The sequence below is a fragment of the Callorhinchus milii genome, unplaced genomic scaffold (genome assembly GCF_018977255.1).
Source record: "Callorhinchus milii isolate IMCB2004 unplaced genomic scaffold, IMCB_Cmil_1.0 Scaffold1, whole genome shotgun sequence".
Taxonomy (NCBI): domain Eukaryota; kingdom Metazoa; phylum Chordata; class Chondrichthyes; order Chimaeriformes; family Callorhinchidae; genus Callorhinchus; species Callorhinchus milii.
The window spans coordinates 65,860,248-65,875,049 of NW_024704742.1; the positions used below are offsets into that span (position 1 = coordinate 65,860,248).

The 14,802-nt window shown below is 38.2% G+C and overlaps 1 protein-coding gene across 4 annotated transcripts in view; it reads left to right on the plus strand.

Moving 5' to 3' along the window:
* The window catches only part of letm1 (leucine zipper-EF-hand containing transmembrane protein 1), a 29,114-nt gene extending 15,204 nt beyond the window's left edge, over positions 1 to 13,910 (plus strand). Inside the window, exons 6-14 of one of the 4 annotated variants that reach the window (XM_042343159.1) lie at positions 438 to 641; positions 1,181 to 1,300; positions 3,775 to 3,906; positions 4,078 to 4,257; positions 4,772 to 4,927; positions 7,469 to 7,603; positions 8,175 to 8,368; positions 9,584 to 9,740; positions 10,661 to 13,910. In XM_042343159.1, the coding sequence (XP_042199093.1) occupies positions 438 to 641; positions 1,181 to 1,300; positions 3,775 to 3,906; positions 4,078 to 4,257; positions 4,772 to 4,927; positions 7,469 to 7,603; positions 8,175 to 8,368; positions 9,584 to 9,740; positions 10,661 to 10,813 (1,431 nt within the window). In that variant the 3' untranslated portion in view covers positions 10,814 to 13,910. The remainder of the gene's footprint in view (positions 1 to 437; positions 642 to 1,180; positions 1,301 to 3,774; positions 3,907 to 4,077; positions 4,258 to 4,771; positions 4,928 to 7,468; positions 7,604 to 8,174; positions 8,369 to 9,583; positions 9,741 to 10,660) is intronic. The other 3 variants (XM_042343171.1, XM_042343165.1, XM_042343176.1) reach the window with 3 other exon arrangements.
* The last annotated feature ends 892 nt before the right edge of the window (positions 13,911 to 14,802 follow it).

Sequence of the window (14,802 nt, forward strand, 5' to 3'; positions counted from 1 at the left end):
AATTCCTTCATAAAATAACTGGATAAGCATATGCTTGGAAAGAGTATTAGGGGAAGTATATGATTGTATGCAGATTGAGATGAGATTTAAGTGTGGATTTAAAAATATCCTGATGGTTTTGTTTTATTGGCCTTAGTTATGTAACTTTTGTGCATTTTTGGACCCGTGGTTCAATAGTGAGTGATCTGAAGTCTACATGGTGAAGTAAATTTTGCATGCGCTATGAAGAATGGTCTTGACAGAACAAATGTCTTTTCCGTTCTATAATTTCTTGTGTTATTAAAAGAAACTTACTATGAAGTTTGTGAAATGTAAGTAGTATCCTCTAACAGTACAAATTGATGGAGGAAAGTGATAAATGTACCATTAGGGTTTATTTGCCACATTTACAGATTTTTTTAATTCTCATTGTCTAATAAATTGCTCTTTGTTTTCAGATCCGAGATTCTGGGGAAAGACCCAGTAATGAGGAAATCATACGCTTTTCTAAATTGTTTGAGGACGAACTCACACTGGATAATTTGACACGACTTCAACTGGTAGCCCTCTGTAAATTGTTGGAGTTGCAGTCAATAGGAACCAATAACTTCCTACGATTCCAGCTGATTATGAAACTGCGCTCTATTCGTGCAGATGACCAGGTAAGTTATTGGTTGATTCATGGGATCTGGGAGGTCAAGGCTTTAGTAAGGAGAAGGAAGAGTTGTGTTTTCTTTTAAAGAATAGGGAATGGTCTTTACAGAAAGTGTGAAGTTTTTGGATTGTGCACTCTAAACTTCTGGTTGCCTTGCTGTGTGTGTTGTAGGTTTTTGAATGTAAAATAAGAGTAGTAGTAAAAGTAGTTTTACTGCATTTCTACAAATATGCCGCTATACCAATTATTTAGAACATTATTGCATAGAAATATACATTATGCTTTCTCTAAATCAATCATATATGAACTGTGGGATTGCCTGCTTTTGTTGAGCTTGATAAACCAGGTAGAAGTGGAAAAGCCTAAGAACACAATTGATAAGAAAATGTTTTAATGGGTAGGTTCAAACTGGCTTCTTCATTTGAATATCTTATTTTGTTTTTTGATACTTACAATTAGTTGGATTTGTCTCCTATTAGTATTGCTTGCTTCAAGTTGATTTGTTTTCATTCTTGTAATTTGGTCTATGTATGTTTCTACCTCCAGCTAATTGCACAGGAAGGAGTGGACACTCTGAATGTAATTGAACTGCAGGCTGCTTGTCGAGCACGTGGAATGAGAGCACTCGGTGTGACTGAGGAGCGCCTACGAGAACAACTTAAACAAGTGAGTGGAAAAAAAAGTCACGTGGTTAGCATCTGCCAACTAAACTGATGAAACACAGCATTGTGTTGTGAAAGAATGGAACAAGAGGAGGCTGTTTAGCTGGTCAATGCTGCTCCTCCAGCAAACCACATGCAACCAAGCCCACTGATGTATTTCTTTTTGCTTGCTCCTTTTCTGCTGAAGGTTATGATTAGTTGGTAAGGTTTCATGTACATCAGCAGTACTCTTATGCCTCGACCAAGTGGTTAGGGTGTTTTATATGAGCCCTGCTATTGAGTGTCTACAGGCTATTTGATTGCAGAGTAGATTGTAGCCAAGTCTGATCTTGTTCATCACCCATGTCCACACATTACATTTTTTCAGTATAGCAGTTGGCAGTGGAACCCTGGCTTTATTTTTTTTACCTTCCAAAAACAAGGCTGATTAGACTAGTTGAAACACTGCAAGTACTTCCATGGCTAATATCATCTAAATCATCAGTACAGACCAGGAATTTAGGTTATTTTTTTCCTGCCTGTATTACTAATCCACTGAGGGAACCCTACCCCATCTATTTATCCCCCTAGAGGCACTTTATATCCCAAGGTGTTTTTTTTTGACATTGTGGTGCCATTTACACTGTTGCTTTCTCTATCAGTGTTTCCAACCCCAATATGTAGCTCCTATTTTGCAGGAGTTGATGGTCATGTCATCAGCTGCTTCTGTGTGGCCTCTGATCCACGTTCTCTGTGTTGGCTAAAATTCTTTAGGATTTCTAAACTCATCTGAGGCTAGTTACATTTTAAATATAGTTTTATAGTCACAAGTCAAATAGCCTGCTTTCAGCAATATTATCTATGCTTCAAAGCAATTTACATACCTGGATCGTGTTTCTCTCTTCTCCAGTGAAAGCCACATAAGCTGTCTAGCTCTTCTCATATTGCAGTACGTTTTCTCTAAATCTGTTACGAATAGTACAACAGCAGGAGATCTAGAATATGTTCCTGCCTTGGGTTATGTCCAGCGACTTGGGACGTCCTCCCAATGTGAAAGGCGATACACAAATGTAATTTGTTGCTGTTCTTGTAGGCCTTCTGAGCTTTTTCCAAGCTTTTTCCCCTGCCTCCTGGTACCAAGTCAGTTTTCATTGCAGCTAGCCAACCTGTCATTAATTTGTGTTAATTTAGATCCCTGAGGACACCTTTCATCTGTCAGTTCAATTATATGATCAAATGATTCAAAGAGATTAGTGAGCACCCAACTGTCAATATGGTGTTCCATATTCTTGGATTATAATCCAGTCCTCGCATTATAAAATAACAATTTACCTACCTTCTCATCTTTGTTGTATAAAGCTGTTGTTTTTCTGTTGTCACATACTCTCAAAGAAAAAAAAACACATTACTAATATTTTCCTTTTCTATACCAAATATTTTTAAAAATTGACAAATAATCCTTACATTCTTATCACATTGTCGAGGCATCTCAAAGCCCTTCATGGCATGTACTGTAAAATTGTGTGACTGAATGTGTGTTGGGTGAATGTGACAACCAATTTGTGCCAGGAATGTCCACAAACAGCCATGGAGTGTGATTGTGTTTTTGTCCATTTAACTGATATCCTATTTATTTATATCAAGTGCCCATAACTTTGCTTGCTTTTAAAGTTGCATTTTCAACACACAAAATAATGTACTTTTATAATATCTGCCTGTCTTTGCTATAATTTTTAATGAACTCAGTCAAACACCAAACATGTATTGGGGCAGATATATTTTAATGAATTCATACAAATACTTTGTGGAATCCTATAGTTTAGTGGTTAGAGCACTTGCCTTGGAAGTGAGAGGGCCTAGGTTTGATTCCCAGGGTGCAATATTGGCCAGTTTCCTTTCTCCACAAATCTCTGTTTACCTTGTAGTAAATAGGAACCTGGTTGTTAGTCGATTGATGGATTGCTTTTCCGGAGGTAATAACCCCTTTTAAAAAAAAATCTCAATCCACAACTGTTTGTGGGATGCTGTGCGCAATTGGCTGCTGTGTTTTGCCCACAAAATGTACAGTCAATTCACTTTACAGTATGTTCTGAAGCACTTTGGGACATCTTGAAGAGACTTGGTAAGGTGCTATATCATATGCAAGTATTATTACAAAACAAATTGTTGCTACATAATCCTTCAATTTGATTTAGTGATTTCATGTCAGAAGCCGTCTCAAAGTGTTTCACAGGATCTTCTGTGGAGTATAGTGACTGTGCATTTCTAAACATACTAAATAAATTCCTACTGGGATTGCATGAAATGTTCTATAAGCCCCAAAATTTGCTCTGTCAGCGCTGATGACCAGATGAAAATATAAATTCAATAGAACTCTCAAGTTTCTAGAGTTCCATAGCTGAAGCGAACAATATTCACGTCTATTCCTTCAGTTGAGAATAAACCATAATAGAATACTTTATTTCAAAATGATCAATTTATTTTTTGTTGTTGTTACAGTGGGCAGAGTTGCACCTGAACCAGCACATTCCAACTTCACTGCTACTTTTGTCCAGGGCCATGTACCTTCCTGATACACTTTCACCTGCTGATCAACTCAAGACAACCTTGCAGACCTTGCCAGATAATGTGGTATGTAATTCCTTGTTTTACCAAACACCAGTGTGTGTTGGAATCTAAATCCTGACTCCAGAGAAACCCCTCATTGCTGTCCTAATCCTACCAAGGGATGCTGCTATCTGACTCTCAAAGCGATTCCAGCTTGCTGTTTGACCTGACTCTTTGTCCATATATTTGCTGTAGGCAAAAGAAGCACAAGTGAAAGTCGCAGAAGTTGAATGTGACAAAGTGGATAATAAAGCCAAGTTGGAAGCAACCTTACAAGAAGAGGCGGCCATTAAGAGAGAAAACAAGGAGCGAGAGATGGAACGTATGGCAGAGGCTGCTGAAAAAGCTAAAGAGACTTTGCAGGTTGAAGCCAGGGTATGGGTGTTTATGTAAAGCAAATTCATATAAACTGGTTCGTTTCTAAGTGCAGAGCCCTCTTGAGAATTGAAGCGAGAATCATAAATACTTTGATTTACCAGCATGGTAATCGGTCTGAACACAAGTATGCCATTATTTTTGGCAGATCTTTTCATTTCATTTCCTCTGCCTTATTTAATATAATTAAATAAGTGGGCAGAGTTGCACTCTGAGCTCTCCCTTCCAAAGTTTCTATCTTCCTTTAAAAGCTCTTATTGATTCTATTTTTGCAGCCTTCTAGGGTAGTGAGGTCCACCTTTTAACAACCCTTGAAGAAACGATCTTGCCTCTAATTGACTTAACCATAAATTCAGAGTGAAGTGTCATCCATCTAGCTTGTCAATTCCCAGGAAATCAGTAGTCTTCCGTTGGAAAGAAATTATTCTATTCAGTTATTGTATTCAAGTGAAATAAGACGTTTCCAGGCAGTTGTTTCATTTGGAAGCACAACCTGTCTAATTTTGTATTGCAGAAGGAAGTGGAATCGGCAGTAAATCTGGAAGCTCAGGTAGTTAATGTAAAGAAAAGCCAAATTGCTATGGATACAGAACAAGAACTGGCTAATGTAGACCTGGCAATGGATTCAGAGACCTTGAAAGACACCGCTCCAGTTTTAGAAGGCATTAAGGTATATTTCCACACAGAGCCTTTGCTTTTCATATTCCTTTTTAAACTTTTATTTTCATCTAATTAATGGTTGCTGAATATCGTGCTGAAAACATAATTGACTTTTTGCGTAGAAAATTTACTCATGAATTTTGATGACTTGATATTTAATTATCTAAGGATTTACAAGGCTGTCAATTTTTTTTTCATGTTCAGATATTGTCTGATATTTAGAGGAAAAGTTCCACATGCAGAAATCATTTCAATGAGCTTGAGTCAGTTGGGAGGATGCCCAGAGTTAAGCACTTTAGTGAAGGATAAGAAAGAAGTCAATTGTAAGGCCAGGTGTACTGAGGTCAGAAGCCACTTTGTTGTCCTGACCAATTTGTGTTTTGCATAGATATTGCTTTTCCACTTGCATCTTTGAAAAGGCCAAACCATCATTGCTAATGAGGATATTATATGAAGAAGATAATACATAATACAGTACTGATAGTACTGTTAGAATGAATCGTGTGTTCTCTAACTGGGTTAGGACCAAAAAATACAGACAAAATACAAATATCGATGGTCTTTTTAAAATAAACTGGCCATCAGGTTACTGCTGATGTTGCTTCATGACATCAACAGGCAACCTGGTGGCTTGAATGCCAGCCTTTTTAGTGCGCAGAGCTAGCCAACACACCGGAAGCTCTGCACAGTGAATTCAGAGGTGCTGACCCCAACTACCTACCGCCATAAGGGGCTTCAATGTATAAGATTTAACTCAAATGTTTCTCACTGCTCACTCTGGTATAATTCAACAAGTTAAATAGGATGAGAACACGTGCCGTTTAATCAATTAAAATTCTGCAAGAATAATAAATCGGTATAATTGGCTAATATGAGTGGATAGTAGGGTGAGTATCAAATGTATCTTGTTCTTCTGAACTTCTAGTGATATCTAGAAAACTGTTCTAATAGAGCTGGTGACACCTACAGGAAGTCTGGTTGGTCACTACCTTCAGCACAGGAGGAAATTAACGAGGGGCAAAAGATATGTGTGTTTGTGTGCATCTAGTTTAAAATGAGATGCAAAGCAAAGGTACTAACTTTTTATTAGAGGCACTGCTAGTGTATTCTTACTGTTGGAGTGGTGGGGGGAAGAGAGAGAGAGAGACTCCCCTGCCAGCCAGCAGCTGGTTTGCATTTTTTTCTAACACTTCGAGATTGAAATCTGACTCAATGAGTGTTGATGGATTTATCAGCTGGTTATATGCAGGTTTCAAGTGTCCTACTGAACTATATAGAGGTGGTATTGACTCTGTTTGCAAAGAATATTTTATTACCATGCACTATGCTTTGTTTCATCTGATAAGATACCAAACCTTAGCAAGTAGGATATTGTGTAATGTAGCACTGCTGTGCGAGGAGTTATCGCTATGTTGGATCTTAGGTATAACATCAACTGTGTTGCAATGCGACTGTTTGGTTGCTTACAAACATTACCCCCGGAAAAGCGATCTGCCAATCGACTAACAACCGGGTTCCTACTTACAGCTAGGTAAACAGTTGTGTGGAGTAAGGACTCACGCATTGTTTCGCCTTGCCTGGGAATCGAACCCAGGTCATCTCGCTTGCTAACCACTAAGCTACAGGACTCCATCATTATTATTATTTATTAAAGATTGAGATTAATAATAATAATATAATAATCCTTGCATTTGATATAGCGCTTTTCACGTCGGGAGGACGTCCCAAAGCGCTTCACAGAACACTGTAAAGTGAATTGACTGTATATTTGTGGGCGAACTCGGCAGCCAATTGCGCACAGCAATGTCCCACAAACAGTCGTGGATTGAAAATGACCAATTTTTTATTATTGTTTTTTGTTTTGGAGGGATTATTATTAGGCGTGTAGAGTAAGGAAACTTGCCCAAGGTTTCGCCCTGACCTGCCTGGAATTGAACTCAGGTCTCTCGCTTGCAAAGCGAGTGCTCTAACCACTGAGCTACAGGACTCCACAATAAGCCACACTTCCTGTTTTTTTTATATGCTGCTGCAGTTTGATTGTGGCAAATATATCTGTCTCAAGGTTAGATGCATATCTTTCAAGTCTCCCTCACTTTGTATACAGGTACATGTTCTCCTGTATAATTTCCCCATTTTCAACCTAAGTTTTTTTTTGTCCCCCGTTTCCTATTCCTGGGTTAAGACCTTCTGCGGTGTATTGTTTCCAGGTTTGGCAGATTGCTCTGAATGCTGCTTGCTTTTTGTGTAAGATGGTGCACATCCCGAGCTTGCCAATTGGTCGATTCTGTGGTAGACTAGCTTGTAGTGGAAATAGTCACTGACGACCTCTGGAGGCTGCTCACGGGGACTAAAATGACAATTCAAGCTGCTAGAACTCCACTGGTTCTGGTGACTTACATTTAAAAGAGCATAACATCTGATGTATAAATGTAGATTAGGTCCAAGCAACAAAACTAGTGACTCTTACACAGAACAACACTAACCATATCTGTGAAGGTGTATGACTTTATCTAACTTGAAACCCCTTTGTAATTCACTTACTTGTTTGTAGGGTGAAGAGATTACCAAAGAGGAAATCGATATACTCAGTGATGCCTGCACAAAGCTGAAAGAGCAGAAGAAACTTCTGACCAAAGAGAAAGAAGAGTTGGAAGAATTAAAGGGTGATGTACAGGAGTATAATGAGGTATGAAAAGTATTTCAGGTGTTTACTTTAGTCAACGTTAAACTTCTTGCAAGAATGGGTGTGTTTGAGTAGTTTAAAAGTGGGAGAGTGCCTGTTGAGATCCGGAACGTACCTGGCAAGGTTCGTATGTGTTCAAAAATTACTATCCTCGCCAGCAGAGAACTGTTTGGTGTGCACAACTACATTGATCAAACACTTTGAGACACTTTGTGTGAAATGCACTCTTTAAATGTAACTTGTACTTGATGAATGAGTGAGGTATTGTTGGGCACCAGTGAAGCTCTAACCCTGTAGAAGGAAAAAGAGTGAATGCTTTAAGCATAGGTAGCTTGTGGCAATGGGGAGAAATCAATATGGATGCTTATTATTATGGTATTGATTAATTGTCTTAACTTGATTCCATTTAATGGGCAAAATGAACCAATACTGGCAGCTCAGTGGTGACTGGTGTTCAACCAAACAAGATGGATTTGTGTCTATATTGAATACATTTTTTTCTTTATTTTTTACAACTAAAAAGACTTATTGCTGGATACTTGCTCTGTTAAGTGCTTGATTATTTTTTCTCTAGGATTTAGAAGAGATTAAAAAGGAATTATCTAAGTCTGGACAAGAAACAAATGTAGAAGAATCGAAAGCGAGCAAGCGTTTATCAAAGAGAGTGAACCGAATGATCGGTCGGATTCATACCCTTATTAGTGAGCTGGAGAAGGACAAAGCATTGCTGGATGGTCAGCTGGGCAGTGGTACAACGCCACCCATTGGGTAATTGGAATAATTTTAAACAACTGAATTTTTCTTCTTGATCTTCCCAATTAGAAATCAAAGCGAAAGACGATCTTGATTTTTGCTCACTTATTCATTGCCTTTGTTCACAGCTTACCTGCGTATGGAATTGGCTTGTAACGTATTTACTTTTCCTTTTTCTATTCTCGATTCAGAAAGCTTCACTGTTTTTCTTCCTATTCTCGAGTAAGAAAGTGATTTAGATTGATCACGTGTTTAGCCATTTCACTTTTCCTTTTGCTGTTGTCAACCCTAGCATCAGAGTTTCTGTTCGAGTAGAGAAAAGCAGGGAGGGGTGGGATTTTGAATCTCAGAAAATTGGGATGTGCGGGCACGATCAGGTCAAGGACTTGGGCATGGTAAACTATAGATATGGGAAAAATTTAAAGTTAAATGGTTAAAAAAAAACAGCTGGGGTTCTTACTGCTGGTCACTAACTAGCAACTTCTGCTGGAAGGTGTGTGTGAGCATTATGTGAGAAGGTGTGATTCTGTTTCAGTAATGACCCACAGTCTTTAACCCTTCACAGTCTAACCTCCAACATGAACAATAGATATTTAGATGAGCAGCTGGAGAGTGACCAGGCATCACGGAACTATACCCAGCAGGACTCAGCACCATCAGGGAGGAGGAAATATGGAGAAGGGGAGGGAAACTGAAATTTCTTTACAACAAAGAAAGCCAAATATAATACAGTAAAACATGCATATGTCTTGATTCATATAAATTACAAAATCTCCTAAATGTATATCTGCCAAGACCTGTTGAATTTCCTATAAATTATGGTACTTCAACATAACTCATACTTTCCATAAGTCATATGTTCCCAACTGATACGACTTATGTAAAGTTTACTATATATTGTAAACCAGGACAGCTATTTATAGATTATACAAATTAAGTTAGGATTTATTCAAATATTGTTTTGTTTGCTTATGTTAAGATCATGCACCAGAATCATTGTAATCTTCTTGTATGATTTTTTTTCCACCCTCTCTAGGCAAACACATCTGATTCTGAATCATAAAATTAACCCTTAATTGTGTCTGATTGGCTGCAATATGCTGGACAAATTCTTGTAACTTCTAGATTCTGGTAATGAAGAAATGTGGGGAATCCGTGGCATGAAGTTTTTCTTCATGTCTTCATTCCTCCTCTCGCAACTGATTTCCATTAACCTTTTCCTATATGCAGTTTGTATTTCAACTTTAGGGAAAACCTCATCAGCATCAGTGAGCTCATCAGTGCAATGAGGCAGTTCCAGAATATCCCACAGCACAAATTACAAAAAATTGCTGATGCCCTGGATGAAAACAAGGATGGAAAGATTGATATTGACGATGTCATAAAAGTAAGTTCAAAATAACTGACTGGATAATTATCCTTGATTTTTGATATAGCGGCTTATCAGGTCAATTATACATTTCAAATCATTTCACAATGATTTATATTGTAAAGTGGATTGACACAACCAATTGTGCACATCAGTGTCCTTCAAATAGTCATGGAATGAATAACCAATTTTTTAAAAAATATGTGGGGGTGTGTGGAGATTATTACCCTTGGAAAGCAATTTGTCAATTGACTTAATGACCAAGTTTCTACTTACTGCTGGGTTAAACGGGTATGGAGTAAGGAAATTTGACCAAGATTTCGCCCTGCCCGAGAATCAAACCTGGGTCCTCTTGCTTGCGAGGTGGGCTAACCACTACACTGGGACTCACAATTTATCAATCATTGACTGGATTGCAAACATTCTCTTTGCTACCTAGGAATGCTAGTGTGAAAAATGATATATTCATACCTCTTTTACTCTAATGTTGCATGCAAATGCCATCAATACATCTGTTGTGGATTTTTCATCAGCACCTATTTTAAGAAAGAAAGCCAGTGGGGTCTTGTCTCACAGGAGCAGAGTATTCCACTTACTTGCATTGTCATAAAAATGTGTGAGATTTCATTGGAGAGAGAGAAAGTTTGTCAAATTCCCGTCAAAACCTTGAATGACATGCTAATTTATCATCCAAATAATTTGTAAACTCAGGTTGTTTCTGAACCACTGCGACAATCTAGTTACATAAAGAGCTCACTCAACCATTTTAGATCTGATTTACGAGTCTATTAATTTAACATTTTGATGACAGGGCAGAGGAAGTTTAAAGCACAAAATCAGTGATTTTAATGTTGCTTTAAGAGTAAATGTTTTATGTAAAAGAGATGGAGTGAGGTAACAGGTTTACTGAACTTTTACTGTGTGTTTGATCTGCGCAGGTGGTGGATTTAATTGATAAGGAGGATGTGGACATCTCGACCAACCAGGTTGCTGAAATTATGGAATTGTTGCACAAGGAGGAGAAGATTGTGGAGCAGCAGAAAGCTAAAGAGAAGAGTGAGAAGGAAAAGGTGGCTGAGGTCCAGAACTAAACAACTTCAGCTAATAAAATGCCCTTGGCAGCAGAACCCATTTAATTCCACTGGTGTTTTGATCTGAAATTTGTTAAATTATGTGGCTAAAGTAATCAAGTGGAGAATAAAGTGCTGAAGAGCAATTCTAGATTACTTCATTGTGGTAAAAGAACGGGGGAAAAAAGTTTTCCTTTTCATCGAGAATTGATTCCCAGCATAACAAAATAACGTTTACCCTAGAATTTTGACACTTGCACAATAATAGATGAGTGTTGTGATTTGGCGAGCTCTGATAGTGTTCTAGAAATTGGGGGGAAAAAAGCTTAGTGTTAGTGATGATTGGTTGCAGAGGAGCGGTTACAGTAGACCCTGGGTTAGCCGATGTGCATCAGTACATTACAATCAGGAGAGTTCTGCCGTTTGGCTGCTGAGGGCAGGATTCCCTATTTGAGAAACGTGCCCAGCTGCGTGAGCAATATTTTTGTATTTCCCTTTGAGAAACGTAACATAATAACATTTACTGGTTACGGGGGGCAGGTGAAATGGAGTGGGGGGTGGGGAAACGATTGGACCCCTCTGCATTACACTTTCAGGGTAGTTTGTATGAACATTTACGTAAGGAGAGAGAGGCTACTTTTTTTTGTTCTAAACAATCTCCAAATCCTCAACCCTTTTGAGCACTGAGACTTTTTTTAAAAAAAGCTTTCAAAATACAACATTGATTGTAAAACTGATTGATTGTCTGCAATTTGCAACAAGCATACTGTAACACGGAAATTAAATGAATGTAACACCTTGCAATAAGCAAAATCTTTTCACTCAGATATTGTTGTATATTCTCAAATGGTTAAATATATTATACAGTATACTTTTCCTCCCTCCCTTCTACCCTCTTTTTCTCTTTTTCACCCCCCAAAAAGGCAAGAGAAACCAACCTTATCCAGTAATAAACTTGCAGATGCTGGGGTGGTTGTAATTGGGGAGAGGTTGTGCTGTACTACAGGAGGATGTGGCTGAAAGAACCCTGAAATGTTAAGCACATTTATATCCCAGAACCATTCCATATTTTTCACCGAATATTTGCTCTAGTGTTTTGGTAATTAAAAAATAATGCGAGTTTGATACGTAAGACTTAACTGCAAGTGTACCAGCTTTACAGTTGCTTCATGTTTAAAAAGCACCACCATGTAAATAAGACAAATGTATAAACCTGCAGTTTGTACACTGAATGCTGATATTTAAGATTTTTCAATCCATCTGACACCGCCATACATTCAAGTACAGTATATATTGATCATGACTGTTTCCTTAATGATTATGTGAGATTAATATTTGTTGCATCAAGGCCCTTATGTCAGTGACGTAGCTGTGCAGCATCTGCACTACAGTCAACTTGTGTATGACTTAAATTTGGTAAAATTCATGTTAACCATCAATGGAAGGAAGGTCTTACTAACCACAAAAATGGTGTATTCATATTTAATATAATTTGCCAGTTGAACGTAGAAATTATGGACTGGAAAATTATTTTCTAATGTGCTTTATTGAAATTAAACTATATTCAGGCAAAGTTAATTATTTAAGTTATTTTTTTTGGTCTTTATAAATTTAGCTAAAGAACTTTTAGGCATCAGCATAAACTAATGTAACATTCCCCGCCCCCTTCCCATACTGAAGCTTTCAAGTTTAAAAATGTTTTCAAAGCTATTTCTCCAAAATTTGGGAGGTTAAATATTTTGCATAGGAAAACCTTTCACAGCGTTTTAATCTCAGAATGAGCATTTTCCAGTCCAGGCCATGTTTTCTGAATAAAATTGGAGGCACAGTGTAGTTTATAAGACCGATCACACAGATTATCTAAGCCGATGAGTATTACAGAACTGGATTCAAGAACAATTTCTTGGTCTATTCAGACCAAAGGGGTAATTAGTTTATGCATTTGCCCCATGTCCTTTTTTTTCTCAGCAGCCAAGTTTGTGAGTGCTCCCTTGCTCTAGGTTTCTCAGACTGTATTATGATAGTATACTTTAGCTTAATGTTTGTCTTCCCCACCTTTCCTCCCTTTGATATTGGGCATTGTGTGTGTTTATTGGGGAAAGTAAATTTCCCCAGGTGTCCAGCAGTAGAGCTCTTGATACAGACTTTCAGAGGTTCTCCTTGAAAGTGTGGCCAGATGTCAGAGAACAACTATGGGGGAGTTGAGTGCAAGTACTATGTGCACTCACTTGAAATATTCAGTGGGTTGGATCACTTGGTAGAGGGCTGGATGGTATAGTTCAGTTGAGAGATGGAATTAAAAATTGCCATCTCTATAGGTCCTGTATGAAATGAAGGTGGATAATTGAAAGTGAGTTTTTGATGAGTGGACGCTACAGTGAAGAAAGGATTAGTATGAGAAGTAGAGAGATTCACACCATTCATGAATGGTTTTCCGAGATTGGGGCTCTGCATATTGTTGGAATGGAGTGGGGAAAGCTTTACTTTGCAACTGCCTGAGCTGAATCTGGAAGTATTGTACTATGTGGAAGAAAAAATAAAATGTTTCTGATGGAGAGGAGTAAATAGGAAAAGAAAGACTTCCCTTAAAAATTCTCATCTAGAGAATTTAAAAATGAAAATACTAGGCTGTTCTTGCATTTTGTAACTACAGTTTAAATGAGTTCCTTTGACATGTTGTACTGCAATAGGAAATTGAACTGCAATCCAAATGTAATGATGAGCCAAGTATGTGATTTCATGCAAGCTCTGTGAGCAAAATTGCCAGTGTTAAATGATGGCCATGACGTTTGCTGTTGAATGCTTTCAAAAGGTTGGAGCTCTTACCGAGAAAGTGAGTTAACCTGTCGTATCATGGTATAAAATACTGTATGCTGTCTATTCTAATCTCTTTGCCTGTTTGATATGATATGTGCAAGCTGTGGTCATGCTTTATTAGTGACCTTTTTTTTCCTGCTCTAACTTGAATGTGCGAGGAAGTATTGCACTGATCTTTGAAAATGTAACTGGTATTGTGATATGATAGAACATTGAACTGGGGGAAATGAGTTCAAATTCATCTGGGCATTTGTTTTAAAGAAAAGCAAAATCAACATGATTAAACTACATAAAGAATGAAGTCTCTGCTGTAATATTTTGAAAACTAATTTTAGCTTAAAATACATAAATTGTACATGTGCTTCTAAGGGTTTGTTTTGGCTCGCTTCTCAAGCCGAGTTTTTCTAAGCTGTCTCCAGAATGTCACTCAAAAGAAAAACACTAAACTCTACAGGGTGGTCCTGAGTCAAAGTTTCCAAGTGGATTACAAGCTCTGCTACTTTCACTTAACCTTGCTAATTTAACTCAATGTTGTTAAGTTAACATCAGCCTCACAGCACTTGAGACACAAACAACTTGACCTCCTTGTAATGTACTGTGCCCAGCTCAGCTATACTTGAAGGAAGGAGTTGACAGCGAGTTTAGTGAGAATTTGGACAGATGCTTCATCACTAGTGAAATATGCAGATGTAACCTGCTGCCAAATCCTTTCACAAGAGCTGGTGTGGTACCACATTCGGGGCTTTCTGTGTAGACTGGTGCTGGAGAGAGGCCACGTGCCTGCGTGGGAACAGACTACTTTTTTTCATTTTAGCTCACGAAGCTAAATTCAAAGAGTATGATTCATTGATTGCATTTTAGTCTGAATCAGCTGATGTGTGCTCGCCTGGGCCGCCTGTGTCCTGATCAGGTCCCAGGCCTGTCCCAAATTGCTACTTGGTAGACTGAATGGAACTGCTGCACATGCACATGGTTCCTCTCAGTGATGGACATCATAAGATCAGTACAAAACCAGAGAAGCAGGTTTCAGAGTCATGCGAAATGATAAATTCCAGAGTATTTCTGCCACTGGATAAAATTGAACAGAAAATATTACTCTTGGGACTTTTAAACATTCATGGTTATTTGAATGGGGCAGAGTGAGTGGGGGGCCCTCTAGCACAGTGGAAGACGTGATCTATAACAGGACATAA